Source organism: Pleurodeles waltl, chromosome 6 (assembly GCF_031143425.1).
Source record: "Pleurodeles waltl isolate 20211129_DDA chromosome 6, aPleWal1.hap1.20221129, whole genome shotgun sequence".
NCBI classification, from domain to species: domain Eukaryota; kingdom Metazoa; phylum Chordata; class Amphibia; order Caudata; family Salamandridae; genus Pleurodeles; species Pleurodeles waltl.
Genome location: NC_090445.1, coordinates 706,064,731 through 706,087,478, shown reverse-complemented (window position 1 = coordinate 706,087,478; position 22,748 = coordinate 706,064,731). Strand labels below are relative to the sequence as shown.

At 41.3% G+C, this 22,748-nt stretch overlaps 1 protein-coding gene across 1 annotated transcript in view; it reads left to right on the top strand.

Annotated features, from left to right (window-relative positions):
- Positions 1–22,564, top strand: part of LOC138301691 (deleted in malignant brain tumors 1 protein-like) — a 592,703-nt gene extending 570,139 nt beyond the window's left edge. Inside the window, exons 15-17 of the mRNA XM_069242207.1 lie at positions 19,506–19,535; positions 21,923–21,952; positions 22,488–22,564. Coding sequence (XP_069098308.1) covers positions 19,506–19,535; positions 21,923–21,952; positions 22,488–22,564 — 137 coding nt within the window. The remainder of the gene's footprint in view (positions 1–19,505; positions 19,536–21,922; positions 21,953–22,487) is intronic.
- Positions 22,565–22,748: the final 184 nt, after the last annotated feature.

The window sequence follows — 22,748 nt, the reverse complement described above, 5'->3', positions numbered from 1 at the left end:
TAGTCCAATGAAAACAGAACCTCAAATCTAAGAATTTACTAAACCATTGTTCACATGTTGATGATTGTATCCTCTTCTCCTGTTCCCGTTGTTGTCCTTGTCAGGTAACAAAATTGTATCAGCTTATATTTCAGTCAGTGTTTCCATTGTTCGCTCCTGGGAACCTTTCCTTTACACACACTAAGTTACACAAAGTATCTAGAGCTATTACAATATTTTCTAGCAAGCAGTTCTCATGGGAAAGAACTTTCACTACTAGCATTTGGTCAACACAATGGAAAATTACAATTTAATTCTCTAAGCAGCCATTTTATGCTTCGTCTAAGCAATACAACTTAACATGAGTCCATGCAACTAGGCCCAAGGCCTTGCTAAATTAAGGCCTAGGATTAATAAAGCAAACACATAATACATGACCATTAATATGACATACTACTACATTAATCTAAACGTGAGCACAAGATTTTACATTAATAAACTGTTAATAAGTACACTTTGTGATTATTGATGGTCACTCAAGTAGACACATTCTCAAACTTGTGCATGGATTTTCTAAGCTAACTCATTCTCTATGCAGATTTAACATTCAAGATACGTGAATATTCATTAGTAAAATGTCAGCGTTAACACATCCCTTGGCAGTACTCCAGCCCGGGAATTTGCTTGAATCACAGTTGTGTGCTAGTAGATGCAGATTAGTGAAGTGCCTATCTGCACTCTCTTTGATGATGCCTGGAGATAGAGGGGGCTGGTTTGCAGAAGTTGGGGTGCTAGGGTGACACATAGCCTATGTTAAATATAGCTTGGTGCCTCTTAACCTATGCAGGGTACGAAAGAGGCTCTATGCGCTTGTGGAGAGTGAATGAGGAACTCAGAGACAATGGTGGTGTTTGAAACTGGTGGGGTGTAAAACATGCACTGATGCCAGCCAAGCAAGGGAGCCCAGGCTGTTCTAGATTCTTTTCCTCACTACGATCACTTACTACACTCTTTCTTAATCACTCAACGTTATTCTCACTCTCTCCACATTACTTACACTCACTCTCTTGCTCTCACACATAAGTACCCCGTCTCCTTAGCAGTGAACCTTTGCAGCTGTCAATATTATAACTGCTGTGTATTCCTCCTGTACTCTTCTACAGAAGGCGGTGATTACAATCAGCACACATGTGAGCATCGCTATGTGTGTGCTTAATAGAGAGGCTACACCAGGGACTGGATGAACATCTGCACACACTTATGATCCACAGACAGGTACTATGAGAATCCCAAACTGACTTCAGCCTCATATCTAGAGTTCCGTTTTGAACACCTCCCTACAACCTGAACTCACCCAGGCACCACTAGAGGTGACTCAGTCTATAGTAAGGACCACACAAAGTCATATCCTGCTTGAAAAATAAAACCTACAGATGCACAACATATATCAAAACCAAATACTCTCACTGAGCATCCTGGGCTGTAATTCTACTTTCCCATCAGTGTTGTCAAGCTGAAAGTAACTGCCACAACACAGGATTCGCTGACAACTATGTATGAGCAATAAATGGGCATGCAGGTTAACATTTCGGGAGGGCTGACACTGGGTTTCATTCCTCTAAGATTCATATCAGTAACTTGGGTAAATATTGTGCCCTGATACAAAGTCACATATATTTGTCTGTGAAACTAGTGAAATCATTTCGATAATAAGGGGCATATTTATGAGCCCCTGTGTGTCACTCTTGCATCACACAATGTGATGCAAGAGTAATGTAAAATGAGACTTATGGACCCATGCAAGGCCACCTTGCATGTCCCTGCGTGGCCTCATAAATCTCAAGTAATGTAATAAGGTGCACATTTGCTTAATTGCATTATTCTGCATCAGGGAGGCATTTTCTTAGGTGTTGCGTGGGTGTTCCCACATAACATCCATAGATTTTGATGCACTCTCAGATTTACAAGAATGGATAAACCTGGGAATGGACCAAAAAGATAAACCTCCCCAGAATAGGTGTAATGGGTGAAAATATATTTATTTCTTGTTATTGTTTTCCTCTTTCTATGTGTGCTCCAGAGGAAAAGGCCTCTCAGGATTTATTTTGTGCAGGAAGGTGCCCATCCTTCACAAAAAGGATAGTTAGACAACATCTTCTCCAAAAATAACTCAAACAAAAAAAATAGAAAGCACTTACTTTAAGTTAATTGGTAAATACAGAAAAAGGTTGCCCTAGAAGAAATCACAATCACACGTGTCAAAGATGATCAAAACATTGTGATAAATGTACACTCGTGAAATTAGTGTGTGATAAAACTTCACACATGAATAAAAAAGCTTACCCTTCCCAGATTCAGGAACGGCTCCTTGGGATTCACATTGCAGTACCAGCCTGGCGAAGAGCGTTCCCAATGACGAAGCTAGTCATCCATTGCGATGCTTGAGGGTTCACGCTCTAGTAGTCCCTGGTCCTCTGGGTAACTACATTGTTGGAACAGTGTACCCTTTGTATTTTAAGTAAATTTAGATGCCAGGTCCCTGGGGCTGAAAACTGCACACACAGGCCCTGTGCTAGCAGGCCTGAGACAGGTTGGAAAGGCTACTTCAGTGGGTGGTGCAAGCAGCGCTGCAGGCCCACCAGTAGCATTTAATTTACAGGCCCTGCGTATAGAGATACCACTGTACACAGGACTTCCAGGTAAATTAAATATGGCAAATAGGTATAAGCCAATTATACTAGCTTTAGAAGGGAGAGCACCTGCACTCTAGCACTGATCAGCAGTGATAAAGTGCTCAGAGTCCTAGAGCCAACAGCGAGAGGTCAGAACAAAATAGGCATAAGGAAGCAAAAAGTCAGCAGATGAGCCTGCCACAAGGGCCAGGACCAACAGTATGTCATAGTCTTTCTTTATTTTATGCAAGATAAGGAGCATGGGCATTCAGTAATATGTTGTGTAACAAATATGCCGTTATGTACAGTCTAAGTGACCATTTAAATACCACACAAAACAAACTGACTTTTTTGCACCTCATAATATCACACTGATTCTAAACTGCGGAACTATGGTAACAAGTGCATATAAAAAAAAACAGCAAATACAGATGTGTGCGTGTACATATATGTTTATATATGTGAAACAAATTGCTACAAAAGGGCACAGCAGCATCTGTTAGCACGTCTTATTTGGTTATTTATCATTAGTTTATAAGGGGACAAGTTAGAGGTTCAGTGGACCTTTTGACTGAGCTTAGAGTAGTTTCCACTATAAACTCAGTTCCAGTACAAACCAATGGCAATATCAATCAATAACCTCGATAATCTTGGGAATCAGAAATTTCCACGCATCATGACCCTTTGGCGATTAATAACCACACCTTTAAGTAAAAGTTAGAATGTTTATTTCCCTATATGAACAATGCTAATTTCACGTAACTGAATCTCAAAATGAAATGATAAGCATACAGAGACAACACTGGTTGACCAAATCTTCTGAAGAATCTCAATTTAATTAAAGCATGGATCACTACACAATCTATAGTTACAGTACAGATCAAAAGCAAGAATAACTGTGCAATAGAAATGGCATACCTTTAGATTCAGGAAAGAAAAGACATCATCTGTTGTTAATATTTAGCAAGCTTCATCAGTGAGTATCCTAACTAACCTTCTGATTAGAAGAGCATGTTTTGACTTCATGCAAAACAATGTAGTCAACACAAATGTGGAAAACATCTAACTATGGCTCTATCAAAATTAGCAGTTGGTACCTAGAAACAAAAGTAAATAGACATAACAATCAGTAACATCGTTGTATACCTAGCCTCAGTATGGTTCAGCAAGCTGTAACTGTCTTAGTCAACTGGACATCTGTTCGGTCAGCAAAGTATTGGTATTCAGCAATAGAGTTCAAGATAGAAATGTCTCAAGAACAGACATAATAGAATGTTATTTCTAGGCAAGAAAGTTAAGAAAAGTTGAGCACGTCTCCTCTCTGGCGATCAAGAAAATAATGGCGTATGTCTTCTCGGTGCAGTCTGGCTAAGTTAGATTCTCTAAAACTACTTCCCACATTGCTATTGGTTAAAGAATCATATGTTTATGTTTAGTCCAATGAAAACAGAACCTCAAATCTAAGAATTTACTAAACCATTGTTCACATGTTGATGATTGTATCCTCTTCTCCTGTTCCCGTTGTTGTCCTTGTCAGGTAACAAAATTGTATCAGCTTATATTTCAGTCAGTGTTTCCATTGTTCGCTCCTGGGAACCTTTCCTTTACACACACTAAGTTACACAAAGTATCTAGAGCTATTACAATATTTTCTAGCAAGCAGTTCTCATGGGAAAGAACTTTCACTACTAGCATTTGGTCAACACAATGGAAAATTACAATTTAATTCTCTAAGCAGCCATTTTAAGCTTCGTCTAAGCAATACAACTTAACATGAGTCCATGCAACTAGGCCCAAGGCCTTGCTAAATTAAGGCCTAGGATTAATAAAGCAAACACATAATACATGACCATTAATATGACATACTACTACATTAATCTAAACGTGAGCACAAGATTTTACATTAATAAACTGTTATTAAGTACACTTTGTGATTATTGATGGTCACTCAAGTAGGCACATTCTCAAACTTGTGCATGGATTTTCTAAGCTAACTCATTCTCTATGCAGATTTAACATTCAAGATACGTGAATATTCATTAGTAAAATGTCAGCGTTAACACATCCCTTGGCAGTACTCCAGCCCGGGAATTTGCTTGAATCACAGTTGTGTGCTAGTAGATGCAGATTAGTGAAGTGCCTATCTGCACTCTCTAGGATGATGCCTGGAGATAGAGGGGGCTGGTTAGCAGAAGTTGGGGTGCTAGGGTGACACATAGCCTATGTTAGATATAGCTTGGTGCCTCTTAACCTATGCAGGGTACGAAAGAGGCTCTATGCGCTTGTGGAGAGTGAATGAGGAACTCAGAGACAATGGTGGTGTTTGAAACTGGTGGGGTGTAAAACATGCACTGATGCCAGCCAAGCAAGTGAGCCCAGGCTGTTCTAGATTCTTTTCCTCACTACGATCACTTACTACACTCTTTCTTAATCACTCAACGTTATTCTCACTCACTCCACATTACTTACACTCACTCTCTTGCTCTCACACATAAGTACCCCGTCTCCTTAGCAGTGAACCTTTGCAGCTGTCAATATTATAACTGCTGTGTATTCCTCCTGTACTCTTCTACAGAAGGCGGTGATTACAATCAGCACACATGTGAGCATCGCTATGTGTGTGCTTAATAGAGAGGCTACACCAGGGACTGGATGAACATCTGCACACACTTATGATCCACAGACAGGTACTATGAGAATCCCAAACTGACTTCAGCCTCATATCTAGAGTTCCGTTTTGAACACCTCCCTACAACCTGAACTCACCCAGGCACCACTAGAGGTGACTCAGTCTATAGTAAGGACCACACAAAGTCATATCCTGCTTGAAAAATAAAACCTACAGATGCACAACATATATCAAAACCAAATACTCTCACTGAGCATCCTGGGCTGTAATTCTACTTTCCCATCAGTGTTGTCAAGCTGAAAGTAACTGCCACAACACAGGATTCGCTGACAACTATGTATGAGCAATAAATGGGCATGTAGGTTAACATTTCGGGAGGGCTGACACTGGGTTTCATTCCTCTAAGATTCATATCAGTAACTTGGGTAAATATTGTGCCCTGATGCAAAGTCACATATATTTGTCTGTGAAACTAGTGAAATCATTTCGATAATAAGGGGCATATTTATGAGCCCCTGTGTGTCACTCTTGCATCACACAATGTGATGCAAGAGTAATGTAAAATGAGACTTATGGACCCATGCAAGTCCACCTTGCATGTCCCTGTGTAGCCTCATAAATCTCAAGTAATGTAATAAGGTGCACATTTGCTTAATTGCATTATTCTGCATCAGGGAGGCATTTTCTTAGGTGTTGCGTGGGTGTTCCCACATAACATCCATAGATTTTGATGCACTCTCAGATTTACAAGAATGGATAAACCTGGGAATGGACCAAAAAGATAAACCTCCCCAGAATAGGTGTAAGGGGTGAAAATATATTTATTTCTTGTTATTGTTTTCCTCTTTCTATGTGTGCTCCAGAGGAAAAGGCCTCTCAGGATTTATTTTGTGCAGGAAGGTGCCCATCCTTCACAAAAAGGATAGTTAGACAACATCTTCTCCAAAAATAACTCAAACAAAAAAAATAGAAAGCACTTACTTTAAGTTAATTGGTAAATACAGAAAAAGGTTGCCCTAGAAGAAATCACAATCACACGTGTCAAAGATGATCAAAACATTGTGATAAATGTACACTCGTGAAATTAGTGTGTGATAAAACTTCACACATGAATAAAAAAGCTTACCCTTCCGAGATTCAGGAACGGCTCCTTGGGATTCGCATTGCAGTATCAGCCTGGCGAAGAGCGTTCCCAATGACGAAGCTAGTCATCCATTGCGATGCTTGAGGGTTCACGCTCTAGTAGTCCCTGGTCCTCTGGGTAACTACATTGTTGGAACAGTGTACCCTTTGTATTTTAAGTAAATTTAGATGCCAGGTCCCTGGGGCTGAAAACTGCACACACAGGCCCTGTGCTAGCAGGCCTGAGACAGGTTGGAAAGGCTACTTCAGTGGGTGGTGCAAGCAGCGCTGCAGGCCCACCAGTAGCATTTAATTTATAGGCCCTGCGTATAGAGATACCACTGTACACAGGACTTCCAGGTAAATTAAATATGGCAAATAGGTATAAGCCAATTATACTAGCTTTAGAAGGGAGAGCGCCTGCACTCTAGCACTGATCAGCAGTGATAAAGTGCTCAGAGTCCTAGAGCCAACAGCGAGAGGTCAGAACAAAATAGGCATAAGGAAGCAAAAAGTCAGCAGATGAGCCTGCCACAAGGGCCAGGACCAACAGTATGTCATAGTCTTCCTTTATTTTATGCAAGATAAGGAGCATGGGCATTCAGTAATATGTTGTGTAACAAATATGCCGTTATGTACAGTCTAAGTGACCATTTAAATACCACACAAAACAAACTGACTTTTTTGCACCTCATAATATCACACTGATTCTAAACTGCGGAACTATGGTAACAAGTGCATATAAAAAAAAACAGCAAATACAGATGTGTGCGTGTACATATATGTTTATATATGTGAAACAAATTGCTACAAAAGGGCACAGCAGCATCTGTTAGCACCTCTTATTTGGTTATTTATCATTAGTTTATAAGGGGGCAAGTTAGAGGTTCAGTGGACCTTTTGACTGAGCTTTGAGTAGTTTCCACTATAAACTCAGTTCCAGTACAAACCAATGGCAATATCAATCAATAACCTCGATAATCTTGGGAATCAGAAATTTCCACGCATCATGACCCTTTGGCGATTAATAACCACACCTTTAAGTAAAAGTTAGAATGTTTATTTCCCTATATGAACAATGCTAATTTCACGTAACTGAATCTCAAAATGAAATGATAAGCATACAGAGACAACACTGGTTGACCAAATCTTCTGAAGAATCTCAATTTAATTAAAGCATGGATCACTACACAATCTATAGTTACAGTACAGATCAAAAGCAAGAATAACTGGGCAATAGAAATGGCATACCTTTAGATTCAGGAAAGAAAAGACATCATATGTTGTTAATATTTAGCAAGCTTCACCAGTGAGTATCCTAACTAACCTTCTGATTAGAAGAGCATGTTTTGACTTCATGCAAAACAATGTAGTCAACACAAATGTGGAAAACATCTAACTATGGCTCTATCAAAATTAGCAGTTGGTACCTAGAAACAAAAGTAAATAGACATAACAATCAGTAACATTGTTGTATACCTAGCCTCAGTATGGTTCAGCAAGCTGTAACTGTCTTAGTCAACTGGACATCTATTCGGTCAGCAAAGTATTGGTATTCAGCAATAGAGTTCAAGATAGAAATGTCTCAAGAACAGACATAATAGAATGTTGTTTCTAGGCAATAAAGTTAAGAAAAGTTGAGCACGTCTCCTCTCTGGCGATCAAGAAAATAATGGCGTATGTCTTCTCGGTGCAGTCTGGCTAAGTTAGATTCTCTAAAACTACTTCCCACATTGCTATTGGTTAAAGAATCATATGTTTATGTTTAGTCCAATGAAAACAGAACCTCAAATCTAAGAATTTACTAAACCATTGTTCACATGTTGATGATTGTATCCTCTTCTCCTGTTCCTGTTGTTGTCCTGTTCAGGTAACAAAATTGTATCAGCTTATATTTCAGTCAGTGTTTCCATTGTTCGCTCCTGGGAACCTTTCCTTTACACACACTAAGTTACACAAAGTATCTAGAGCTATTACAATATTTTCTAGCAAGCAGTTCTCATGGGAAAGAACTTTCACTACTAGCATTTGGTCAACACAATGGAAAATTACAATTTAATTCTCTAAGCAGCCATTTTATGCTTCGTCTAAGCAATACAACTTAACATGAGTCCATGCAACTAGGCCCAAGGCCTTGCTAAATTAAGGCCTAGGATTAATAAAGCAAACACATAATACATGACCATTAATATGACATACTACCACATTAATCTAAACGTGAGCACAAGATTTTACATTAATAAACTGTTAATAAGTACACTTTGTGATTATTGATGGTCACTCAAGTAGACACATTCTCAAACTTGTGCATGGATTTTCTAAGCTAACTCATTCTCTATGCAGATTTAACATTCAAGATACGTGAATATTCATTAGTAAAATGTCAGCGTTAACACATCCCTTGGCAGTACTCCAGCCCGGGAATTTGCTTGAATCACAGTTGTGTGCTAGTAGATGCAGATTAGTGAAGTGCCTATCTGCACTCTCTTGGATGATGCCTGGAGATAGAGGGGGCTGGTTAGCAGAAGTTGGGGTGCTAGGGTGACACATAGCCTATGTTAGATATAGCTTGGTGCCTCTTAACCTATGCATGGTACGAAAGAGGCTCTATGCGCTTGTGGAGAGTGAATGAGGAACTCAGAGACAATGGTGGTGTTTGAAACTGGTGGGGTGTAAAACATGCACTGATGCCAGCCAAGCAAGGGAGCCCAGGCTGTTCTAGATTCTTTTCCTCACTACGATCACTTACTACACTCTTTCTTAATCACTCAACGTTATTCTCACTCACTCCACATTACTTACACTCACTCTCTTGCTCTCACACATAAGTACCCCGTCTCCTTAGCAGTGAACCTTTGCAGCTGTCAATATTATAACTGCTGTGTATTCCTCCTGTACTCTTCTACAGAAGGCGGTGATTACAATCAGCACACATGTGAGCATCGCTATGTGTGTGCTTAATAGAGAGGCTACACCAGGGACTGGATGAACATCTGCACACACTTATGATCCACAGACAGGTACTATGAGAATCCCAAACTGACTTCAGCCTCATATCTAGAGTTCCGTTTTGAACACCTCCCTACAACCTGAACTCACCCAGGCACCACTAGAGGTGACTCAGTCTATAGTAAGGACCACACAAAGTCATATCCTGCTTGAAAAATAAAACCTACAGATGCACAACATATATCAAAACCAAATACTCTCACTGAGCATCCAGGGCTGTAATTCTACTTTCCCATCAGTGTTGTCAAGCTGAAAGTAACTGCCACAACACAGGATTCGCTGACAACTATGTATGAGCAATAAATGGGCATGCAGGTTAACATTTCGGGAGGGCTGACACTGGGTTTCATTCCTCTAAGATTCATATCAGTAACTTGGGTAAATATTGTGCCCTGATGCAAAGTCACATATATTTGTCTGTGAAACTAGTGAAATCATTTCGATAATAAGGGGCATATTTATGAGCCCCTGTGTGTCACTCTTGCATCACACAATGTGATGCAAGAGTAATGTAAAATGAGACTTATGGACCCATGCAAGGCCACCTTGCATGTCCCTGCGTGGCCTCATAAATCTCAAGTAATGTAATAAGGTGCACATTTGCTTAATTGCATTATTCTGCATCAGGGAGGCATTTTCTTAGGTGTTGCGTGGGTGTTCCCACATAACATCCATAGATTTTGATGCACTCTCAGATTTACAAGAATGGATAAACCTGGGAATGGACCAAAAAGATAAACCTCCCCAGAATAGGTGTAATGGGTGAAAATATATTTATTTCTTGTTATTGTTTTCCTCTTTCTATGTGTGCTCCAGAGGAAAAGGCCTCTCAGGATTTATTTTGTGCAGGAAGGTGCCCATCCTTCACAAAAAGGATAGTTAGACAACATCTTCTCCAAAAATAACTCAAACAAAAAAAATAGAAAGCACTTACTTTAAGTTAATTGGTAAATACAGAAAAAGGTTGCCCTAGAAGAAATCACAATCACACGTGTCAAAGATGATCAAAACATTGTGATAAATGTACACTCGTGAAATTAGTGTGTGATAAAACTTCACACATGAATAAAAACGCTTACCCTTCCCAGATTCAGGAACGGCTCCTTGGGATTCGCATTGCAGTATCAGCCTGGCGAAGAGCGTTCCCAATGACGAAGCTAGTCATCCATTGCGATGCTTGAGGGTTCACGCTCTAGTAGTCCCTGGTCCTCTGGGTAACTACATTGTTGGAACAGTGTACCCTTTGTATTTTAAGTAAATTTAGATGCCAGGTCCCTGGGGCTGAAAACTGCACACACAGGCCCTGTGCTAGCAGGCCTGAGACAGGTTGGAAAGGCTACTTCAGTGGGTGGTGCAAGCAGCGCTGCAGGCCCACCAGTAGCATTTAATTTATAGGCCCTGCGTATAGAGATACCACTGTACACAGGACTTCCAGGTAAATTAAATATGGCAAATAGGTATAAGCCAATTATACTAGCTTTAGAAGGGAGAGCGCCTGCACTCTAGCACTGATCAGCAGTGATAAAGTGCTCAGAGTCCTAGAGCCAACAGCGAGAGGTCAGAACAAAATAGGCATAAGGAAGCAAAACGTCAGCAGATGAGCCTGCCACAAGGGTCAGGACCAACAGTATGTCATAGTCTTTCTTTATTTTATGCAAGATAAGGAGCATGGGCATTCAGTAATATGTTGTGTAACAAATATGCCGTTATGTACAGTCTAAGTGACCATTTAAATACCACACAAAACAAACTGACTTTTTTGCACCTCATAATATCACACTGATTCTAAACTGCGGAACTATGGTAACAAGTGCATATAAAAAAAAACAGCAAATACAGATGTGTGCGTGTACATATATGTTTATATATGTGAAACAAATTGCTACAAAAGGGCACAGCAGCATCTGTTAGCACGTCTTATTTGGTTATTTATCATTAGTTTATAAGGGGACAAGTTAGAGGTTCAGTGGACCTTTTGACTGAGCTTAGAGTAGTTTCCACTATAAACTCAGTTCCAGTACAAACCAATGGCAATATCAATCAATAACCTCGATAATCTTGGGAATCAGAAATTTCCACGCATCATGACCCTTTGGCGATTAATAACCACACCTTTAGGTAAAAGTTAGAATGTTTATTTCCCTATATGAACAATGCTAATTTCACGTAACTGAATCTCAAAATGAAATGATAAGCATACAGAGACAACACTGGTTGACCAAATCTTCTGAAGAATCTCAATTTAATTAAAGCATGGATCACTACACAATCTATAGTTACAGTACAGATCAAAAGCAAGAATAACTGTGCAATAGAAATGGCATACCTTTAGATTCAGGAAAGAAAAGACATCATCTGTTGTTAATATTTAGCAAGCTTCATCAGTGAGTATCCTAACTAACCTTCTGATTAGAAGAGCATGTTTTGACTTCATGCAAAACAATGTAGTCAACACAAATGTGGAAAACATCTAACTATGGCTCTATCAAAATTAGCAGTTGGTACCTAGAAACAAAAGTAAATAGACATAACAATCAGTAACATCGTTGTATACCTAGCCTCAGTATGGTTCAGCAAGCTGTAACTGTCTTAGTCAACTGGACATCTGTTCGGTCAGCAAAGTATTGGTATTCAGCAATAGAGTTCAAGATAGAAATGTCTCAAGAACAGACATAATAGAATGTTGTTTCTAGGCAATAAAGTTAAGAAAAGTTGAGCACGTCTCCTCTCTGGCAATCAAGAAAATAATGGCGTATGTCTTCTCGGTGCAGTCTGGCTAAGTTAGATTCTCTAAAACTACTTCCCACATTGCTATTGGTTAAAGAATCATATGTTTATGTTTAGTCCAATGAAAACAGAACCTCAAATCTAAGAATTTACTAAACCATTGTTCACATGTTGATGATTGTATCCTCTTCTCCTGTTCCCGTTGTTGTCCTTGTCAGGTAACAAAATTGTATCAGCTTATATTTCAGTCAGTGTTTCCATTGTTCGCTCCTGGGAACCTTTCCTTTACACACACTAAGTTACACAAAGTATCTAGAGCTATTACAATATTTTCTAGCAAGCAGTTCTCATGGGAAAGAACTTTCACTACTAGCATTTGGTCAACACAATGGAAAATTACAATTTAATTCTCTAAGCAGCCATTTTATGCTTCGTCTAAGCAATACAACTTAACATGAGTCCATGCAACTAGGCCCAAGGCCTTGCTAAATTAAGGCCTAGGATTAATAAAGCAAACACATAATACATGACCATTAATATGACATACTACTACATTAATCTAAACATGAGCACAAGATTTTACATTAATAAACTGTTATTAAGTACACTTTGTGATTATTGATGGTCACTCAAGTAGGCATATTCTCAAACTTGTGCATGGATTTTCTAAGCTAACTCATTCTCTATGCAGATTTAACATTCAAGATACGTGAATATTCATTAGTAAAATGTCAGCATTAACACATCCCTTGGCAGTACTCCAGCCCAGGAATTTGCTTGAATCACAGTTGTGTGCTAGTAGATGCAGATTAGTGAAGTGCCTATCTGCACTCTCTTTGATGATGCCTGGAGATAGAGGGGGCTGGTTAGCAGAAGTTGGGGTGCTAGGGTGACACATAGCCTATGTTAAATATAGCTTGGTGCCTCTTAAGCTATGCAGGGTACGAAAGAGGCTCTATGCGCTTGTGGAGAGTGAATGAGGAACTCAGAGACAATGGTGGTGTTTGAAACTGGTGGGGTGTAAAACATGCACTGATGCCAGCCAAGCAAGGGAGCCCAGGCTGTTCTAGATTCTTTTCCTCACTACGATCACTTACTACACTCTTTCTTAATCACTCAACGTTATTCTCACTCACTCCACATTACTTACACTCACTCTCTTGCTCTCACACATAAGTACCCCGTCTCCTTAGCAGTGAACCTTTGCAGCTGTCAATATTATAACTGCTGTGTATTCCTCCTGTACTCTTCTACAGAAGGCGGTGATTACAATCAGCACACATGTGAGCATTGCTATGTGTGTGCTTAATAGAGAGGCTACACCAGGGACTGGATGAACATCTGCACACACTTATGATCCACAGACAGGTACTATGAGAATCCCAAACTGACTTCAGCCTCATATCTAGAGTTCCGTTTTGAACACCTCCCTACAACCTGAACTCACCCAGGCACCACTAGAGGTGACTCAGTCTATAGTAAGGACCACACAAAGTCATATCCTGCTTGAAAAATAAAACCTACAGATGCACAACATATATCAAAACCAAATACTCTCACTGAGCATCCTGGGCTGTAATTCTACTTTCCCATCAGTGTTGTCAAGCTGAAAGTAACTGCCACAACACAGGATTCGCTGACAACTATGTATGAGCAATAAATGGGCATGCAGATTAACATTTCGGGAGGGCTGACACTGGGTTTCATTCCTCTAAGATTCATATCAGTAACTTGGGTAAATATTGTGCCCTGATGCAAAGTCACATATATTTGTCTGTGAAACTAGTGAAATCATTTCGATAACAAGGGGCATATTTATGAGCCCCTGTGTGTCACTCTTGCATCACACAATGTGATGCAAGAGTAATGTAAAATGAGACTTATGGACCCATGCAAGGCCACCTTGCATGTCCCTGCGTGGCCTCATAAATCTCAAGTAATGTAATAAGGTGCACATTTGCTTAATTGCATTATTCTGCATCAGGGAGGCATTTTCTTAGGTGTTGCGTGGGTGTTCCCACATAACATCCATAGATTTTGATGCACTCTCAGATTTACAAGAATGGATAAACCTGGGAATGGACCAAAAAGATAAACCTCCCCAGAATAGGTGTAATGGGTGAAAATATATTTATTTCTTGTTATTGTTTTGCTCTTTCTATGTGTGCTCCAGAGGAAAAGGCCTCTCAGGATTTATTTTGTGCAGGAAGGTGCACCATCCTTCCCAAAAACAATCCTGCCTGCAACACTGACACCCTTGTATCACAGTGCTGGGGTGCTTGCATTGGTGTTAGGCTGCCAAAACAGCACCTGGGCAAGAGATAATGACAAGAATGAGGCATATTGGATAAAAACAGCACATTCCTGCCCTTTTCCTGTGAACTAGTGCAACACAACTGTTAGAAATGAGGTCTTTGGTTGGCAATCAGGTTACCCCCTGTTCAAGCAAGGAGCCTCACTCTAGTCAGGTTAAAGGAGAATCACACTCAGTTAACCCCCGCTCACCCCCTTGGTAGCTTGGCACGAGCAGTCAGGCTTAACTTCAGAAGCAATGTGTAAAGTATTTGTACCAAAACACACAGAAATACAGTGAAATCACTACAAAATCGACACCACACCAGTTTAGAATAAGAGGTAATATTGATCTAAATCAAACAACAAAAATCCAACATACACAAGTCAAGATATGAATTATCAAAAGAATAAGTCTAGGGGCCAGATGTACGAAGCTGCTTGCATGGTGTAAACAGCGAAATTTGCTTTTTGCGCCATGCAAAAAGCACACCGCGATGCTCATTCCCATTTTACGAGTCGGTAACCTGGTTACCAACTCGCAAAACGGGAATGCGACTGGCAAATAAGAAGGGGTGTTCCCCTTCCTATTTGCGATTCACATCCCAATGTAGAATTCCTTTGTGACCGCGAACGCGGTCGCAACGCAATTCGCAGTTAGCACCCATTTCAAATGGGTGCTAACCCATTCACAAAAGGGAAGGGGTCCCCATGGGACCCCTTCCCCTTTGTGAATAGCCCTGTAAAAAAAATTTCAGAGCAGGCAGTTGTCCTATGGACCACTGCCTGCTCTGAAAAAATGAAACAAAAACATTTCAGTTTGTATTGCAACTCGTTTTCCTTTAAGGAAAACGGGCTGCAATACAAAAAAAAAATGCTTTATTCAAAAGCAGTCACAGACATGGTGGTCTGCTGTCTCCAGCAGGCCACCATCCCTGTGAGTGCTGAGAATCGGAAGGGGGTCGCAAATTGCGACCCACCTCATTAATATTAATGAGGTGGGTCTTTGCAACCCACTTGCGATTCGCAGGTGGTGTCAGGGACACCATCCTGCATCCGGGTTTGCGACTTGCAAATTGCGAGTCGCTCAGACTCGCAATTTGCAAGTCGCAAACTCGGAATTTCCTACATCCGGCCCTTAATTCTTAGAAAACAGTGAGAATGCTGTTGTTACACAAAGTACCTGGTTAGCGTGAAAAATAAAGCCGCAAGGGCGAACGTGCATTGAAAATGTCAGCGATATGTCGGTTCCTCACTCTCGAAGTTAGACCGTGCATCGTTTCCTCCTCCGGTCAGGTCGGCAAGGCATCATTTTCTCCCTTGCAAGAGAGCTATGCGGCAATTTCCGGACGGGGCACATCGGATCCGCGCAGAGTCGGGTTGACTTGGACGCCCAGGGACAATGCGTGGAAAATCCAGTCACAAGGTGTTTGAAAATAGCGCTGCCTGGGATTTGCATCACTATCAGCCTCTGTAAGCAGGTGTTGCGCATTGTTTCTCCAGCCGCGTTGCGTCTATCTCCCAGCTGTGATGCAGGTGGAGTGTCGATTTCAGCCGCAAAGCCGGCGGCGCCTCGTTTATCAGCCATGTTGTGGAAGGTGTGTTGTAAATTTGCCTGCACAGCGTTCTGTGTGCATTTTGAGTTCTTCTCTGCCAGCTTCACCTTTTAAGGTCCTAGGGACTGAATAGGGCACCACTTGGCAGGGCAGGAGTCTCATCAGAGAGTCCAGGTGCTGGCAGGTGAAGTCTTTGATGGCCCTGAGACTTCAACAACAGGAGGCAAGCTCAGATCAAGCCTTTGGAGATTCTTCTCAAGCAGGAATGCACAACAAAATGCAGTCTGTGTCCCCTTTCACAGGCAAAAGCAGCAAATGCAGGATAGCCCAAAAAGCACATGCAGGGGCAGCACTTCTCCTCAGCTCTTCTTCTTGGTTCCAGAAGTGATAATATTTTCAGGAATTTTGGGTCCACTACGTATAACCATCCCTACCATTGAAGTAGGCAAACTTCAAAGGAAAGTCTCTCTTGTTTGTAAGATCCTGCCTTGTCCAGGCTAGGCACCAGACACACACCAGAGGGTTGGAGACTGCATTGTGTGAGGGCAGGCACAGCCCTTGCAGGTGTGAGTGACCACTCATCCCCTCCCTCACAGCACAGATGGTTCATCAGGATATGCAGGCTTTACCCCAGCTCCCTTTGTGTCACTGTCTAGAGGAGAGGTGCAAACAGTCCAACTGTCAAACTGGCCCAGACAAGGAATCACCTGGGGGAATCCCCTGGGGGCAGATTGGCCTATTGTTATTAGGCCGATCTGCCCCCAGGGGGGGCAGAAACCTCTAGGCGCCAGGGCAATTTTTTTTTTGTTTGTTTGTTTTTTTAGAGATGGGGAGCGACCCCTTAGGCAAGGGTCACTCCCCTGGAGGGGCAAATTGTATATAGGCCATTTCTGCCCGCTTTGGGGGCAGATCGACCAATTTTAGGTCAATCTGCCCCCAAGGGGGGCAGAAACCACTAGGCACCAGGGATCTTTTTTTTGCGCCGTCACGCAAGGGGAGCGACCTTGTAGGCAAGGGTCGCTCCCCGGGGGGTCACGGGGCAAATTTATTTTAGGCCATTTCTGCCCCCCTGGGGGCAGATTGGCCTATTGTTATTAGGCCGATCTGCCCCCGGGGGGCAGAAACCTCTAGGCGCCAGGGCAATTTCTTTTTGTTTTTTGTTTGTTTGTTTGTATTTTTAGAGATGGGGAGCGACCCCTTAGGCAAGGGTTGCTCCCCTGGAGGGGCAAATTGTATTTAGGCCATTTCTGCACCCCCTGGGGTCAGATTGGCCTATTGTTATTAGGCCGATCTGCTCCCGGGGGGAAGAAACCTCTAGGCGCCGGGGCAATTTTCTTTTTTTTTTGTTTGTTTGTTTGTTTTTTTAGAGATGGGGAGCGACCCCTCAGGCAAGGGTCGCTCCCCTGGAGGGGCAAATTGTATTTAGGCCATTTCTGCCCGCTTTGGGGGCCGATTGGCAGATTTGAGGTCAATCTGCCCCAAACCACTAGGCACCAGGGATCTTTTTTTTTGCGCCGTCACGCAAGGGGAGCTACCTTGTAGGCTCCTCTCAGATTCCAGAACTTTCTGTCACCGAAATGTGAGGTAAATTTGTTTTTTTAGACAAATTTTGAGGTTTGCAAAGGATTCTGGGTAACAGAACCTGGTCAGAGCCCCACAAGTCACCCCATCTTGGATTCCCCTAGGTCTCCAGATTTAAAAAATGCACAGGTTTGATAGGTTTCCCTAGGTGCCGGCTGAGCTAGGGGCCAAAATCTACAGGTAGGCACGTGGCAAAAAACACCTCGGTTTTCTGTAGAAAAAATGGGATGTGTCCATGTCGTGTTTAGGGTAATTTCTTTTCGTGGGCACTAGACCTACCCACACAAGTGAGGTACCATTTTTATTGGGAGACTTGGGGGAATGCTGGGTGGAAGGACATTTGTGGCTCCTCTCAGATTACAGAACTTTCTGTCACCGAAATGTGATGAAAATGTGTTTTTTTAGCCAAATTTTGAGGTTTGCAAAGGATTCTGGGTAACAGAACCTGGTAAGAGCCCCATAAGTCACCCCATCTTGGATTCCCCTCGGTCTCTAGTTTTCATAAATGCACAGGTTTGGTAGGTTTCCCTAGGTGCCGGCTGAGCTAGAGGCCAAAATCTACAGGTAGGCACTTGGCAAAAAACACCTCTGTTTTCTGTCAAAAAATGGGATGTGTCCACGTTGTGTTTTGGGGCATTTCCTGTCGCGGGCACTAGGCCTACCCACACAAGTGAGGTATCATTTTCACCTGGAGACTTGGGGGAACATAGAATAGCAAAACAAGTGTTATTGCCCCTTGTCTTTCTCTACATTTTTTCCTAACAAATATAAGACAGTGTGTAAAAAAGACGTCTATTTGAGAAATGCCCTGTAATTCACATGCTAGTATGGGCACCCCGGAATTAAAAATGTGCAAATAACCACTGCTCCTCAACACCTTATCTTGAGCCCATTTTGGAAATACAAAGGTTTTCTTGATAGCAATTTTTTACTCTTTATATTTGAGCAAATGAATTGCTGTATACCTGTATAGAATGAAAACCCACTGCAGGGTGCATGTCATTTATTGGCTCTGGGTACCTAGAGTTCTTGATGAACCTACAAGCCCTATATATCCCCGCAACCAGAAGAGTCCAGCTGATGTAACGGTATATTCCTTTAAAAAATCTGACATTGCAGGAAATAGTTACAGAGTAAAACGTAGAGAAAAATTGCAGATTTTTACACCTCAATTTCAAATTTCTTTTTTTTTTAGTTGTTATTTTCTGTAGTAAACCCTTGTAGGATCTACACAAATTACCCCTTGCTGAATTCAGAATTTTGTTTACTTTTCAGAAATGTTCAGGTTTCTGGGATCCAGCATTGGTTTCATGCCCATTTCTGTCACTGACTGGAAGGAGGCTGAAAGCACAATTTTTTTTTAAAATGGGGTATGTCGCAGTAAAATGCCAAAATTGTGATGAAAAACTGGGTTTTCTGATTCAAGTCTGCCTGTTCCTGAAAGCTGGGAAGCTGGTGATTTTAGCACCACAAACCCTTTGTTGATGCCATTTTCAGGGAAAAAACCACAAGCCTTCTTCTGCAGCCCCCTTTTCCCATATTTTTTTAAAAAACGACATTTTCACTGTATTTTGGCTAATTTCTTGGCCTCCTTCTGGGGAACCCACAAAGTCTGGGTACCTCTAGAATCCCTAGGATGTTGGAAAAAAAGAACGCAAATTTGGTGTGGGTAGCTTATGTGAACAAAAAGTTATGAAGGCCTAAGCGCGAACTGCCCCAAATAGCCAAAAAAAGGCTCGGCACAGGAGGGGGAAAAGGCCTGGCAGGGAAGGGGTTAATATTAACAGAAACGATAATACAATGCTCGCATTATAAGTGAGTACTTTTTTTGGATAGGCTTTTGTCAGAAATGCTCTGATCAGAGCCAGAAAAACATGATTAATCCAGATACTTATGAGGTCATTTTGACTCAGATTTTGATGCCTTTTCTGATTACAGGTCACTCAGCAACTACAATGCTACCAGATGGTAATTATGAGTCCATGTTCTTATGTTTGTGCTTATGTGCAGTGTACTTTAGTGCGTAAACTCTGAGTTCACAAAAGAGTAAATATCTATGAAGAGCGATTTAAGATTAACAGAAGCGATAATACAATGCTAGATCTAGCAGAGACTCAGAGGGATCAACTCTGCCCTTTCCTTCAGGCATTCCTTTTAGCCAAGTCTGCAATGTGTGAACTGTGTGCACTGAAAAACACGTAGTAGATTTCTCTTTGATCTACATGCTCTCCTTCCCCAGGTTCCAGTCCTCCTACCAATGAGCAGCAACAGCAGTTGCTGAGTTGCATGAAGTAGGAAGAGCAGAGGTCACTGACACCCACCCAAGATAATACTCTACCTCCCGACCAGCTCCTCCCCAGGCCACTTTGTTTAATGCAGGCGAGCAATCACGCCCTGTGCCACTGATGTTAATGCTCAAAATAAAGTATAATTAACAATGAGACCCACAAAACCTACCACTGTGACATCAATGATGTAGCTTATTATTCTTGGGCGAGGGAGATCTTGCCCGACCTGAGGCAGTGAATGTGCAGGAAGCCATCCTTCCAACCCACACCCCTCTCCCATCTCCCAAAGACCACAGATTAGGCCCACTATGGCTCCAAGCACCAATTTCAATGTGTTATTTTTTTCCAGCTGCTCCAAGTTCTTTTTATCCTCTTGTTAGTCCCCGAGAGTAAGATGTCTATGCCCCTCACTCTCATCAATGCCAGCTACCCAGCTCTTCTCCGACATGTATTTCATTTAATTTATAGCACCTCTCTTTCCAGTGTAGGATGTTGGAGCGCTTTACATCACACACACACAAAGAAAATAAATTATATGTGTGTGAATCAATGTATAGAAAAAGTTGACAAAAGGGAGTACAAGGTGAAGAATTCACATGACCGATACTGGCAGGCATTTTTAGGATTGCTTGATCTGGGGAAGCATAAATCTAGAATTCAGAACGTAACATAGTGGTTCGGGTTAACCTTACTAATAACAATTAGTTTGTACACAAACAAACAGTTTTTAGCAAAATTAGGATAATCAAAGACAGGGACAATACATAGCTGACTAATCTGTACCATGCAGTTTGCATGCAGCTCTTTCACGACAGTTCATAACTCACTGGGCTAGATTGTGAATTAATTTATGAACTGCATGATAAAAATAGAGCTCAGTGACAAAAGCACTATTCTATAGACCAATGTAGATAAAATGTGGTTCTGTTATCTGCATAGCACACCTTCTTCGCAGTAGGCACATTAATCTTCTGCGCTGTCCTAGATGAATCGCAAATGCCACAAACCCTGATCTCTCGTTTGCCGCTACATGAATCACCAGAGTCTTGACACTTTTATTGTTCCCTGGAAACTTTTGGATGTACAAGGAAATCTACAGTGCTTTTAAAACGTCTGCACTGCTACAAAACCGTCCCCCAGTAGCAAAAACAGACTCCTACCCTTACAGCCTCATGAGGAAACGGCGCATGCCTGGTATGAACAGACCAGTCTTGGTTCTGGCAATCTTTGAGGATTCAGATAAGCAATCAGAGTCAGTTAAGTGACTCTTTTGGTCCACGAATGGCCGTAGAGATTGTTATGCTAGACTGAAGTCTCGTTGAGATTGTCTATGGCAAGGAAAAAGCTCAGTCGATCTAAGTACTCTCAAAACTTCTCAAAGAATCTAAGTGACAACTGAGGAAGTATGGGTGTCAATTGTTGGTCCCTGAGCACATTCTTAAGGTCATATGAGGGTGTCTCAGGACTCACATGAGGTACATGAGGGCAATTGAAGAGTAATTTCTGGTTGACTTTAGCCTAACCTGGGATCTCAACAGCTTGTCCGAAGCTCTTTAAGGGCTCCACTATTCCTCCTATGTTATAAAATCTTCGAAGGACATTCTAGAACCTCCCTTTTGTGGATTGGTTATGGTTTCCCTTCTCGAGATCCATTACTGCATAATGGTGATCAGCAAGTTACATATGTAGAAAAAATCCAGACATGACTGACACGAGACCATGGGATCTGGCAACACTACATTCACAAAGCTGTGTCCTGTCACTGATGTCTTTTTAGATTAAAGTGCAAAGTTTCAAGAGGAGTCTGAGAATGGTGAGGATTGTCAATGTCAATACAGGGCTGGAAAGTTATCACAAATTAACTGCTGTTTATTGCTGCTGTATCTTGTTAGATTTGAAAGCTGTTTATTAGATTTAATGTAAAAGTTGATGGCTGAGAACTGATCGAAATTTGATGATCATGTTCATCAGGGATTTCTTTTTTATTTGATTAGAGAAGGCTATAAATGACATTTATCTTTATTTTTCTGATTCTGACTCAGATTTTGCTGCCTTTTCTGATTACAGGTCACTCAGCAACTACAATGCTACCAGATGGTAATTATGAGTCCATGTTCTTATGTTTGTGCTTATGTGCGGTGTACATTAGTGAGTGAGCTGCGAGTTCACAAAAGAGTAAATATCTATGAAGTGTAATTTAAGATTAACTGAAGTGTTAATACAATGCATGCGTAATGAGTGTTAGTGAGAGGAGAATCACTACAGACCAGGTCGACATACAGCAGTAGTGTGAATATTGCAGTGCAAAGAAAGGAGATAACCGGAGAAACCAAACTGTATCCAGTCACTGATGTCTTTTTATATTAAAATGCAAAGGTTTCAGAGGAGTCCGAGAAGGGTCAAGATGGAAGAATTCACTACTGGGTTGAAAATGTATCACAAACAAACTGCTGGTTACTATCACTAAACCTTGTTGGAGATTGCAACTGTTTTATTTGATTTAATGTGAAAATAGATGATTGATACCTGGTCCGAAATATAATGATAATTTTCATTATGGATTCAAAGCAGCTATAAATAACATTCAGTTTTGTTTTTCTGATTATGATTTTACTGCATTTTCTGATTACAGGTCACTCAACTACTGCAACGGCAGCAGTTGGTAATTATGAGTCCGTTTTCTTATGCATGTGCTTGCGTGCGGTGTAAAGTAGCGAGTACACTCCCAGAGCACAAAAAACATATATCTATGAAGGGCAATTTAAGATTAAGATAAATGATAATACAATGGGTGCATTATAAGTGAGTACGTGTTTTTGGATAGGCTTTTGTCAGAAATGCTCTGATCAGAGCCAGAAGAAAATGATTAATCCAGATTGTTAGGAGGTCATTT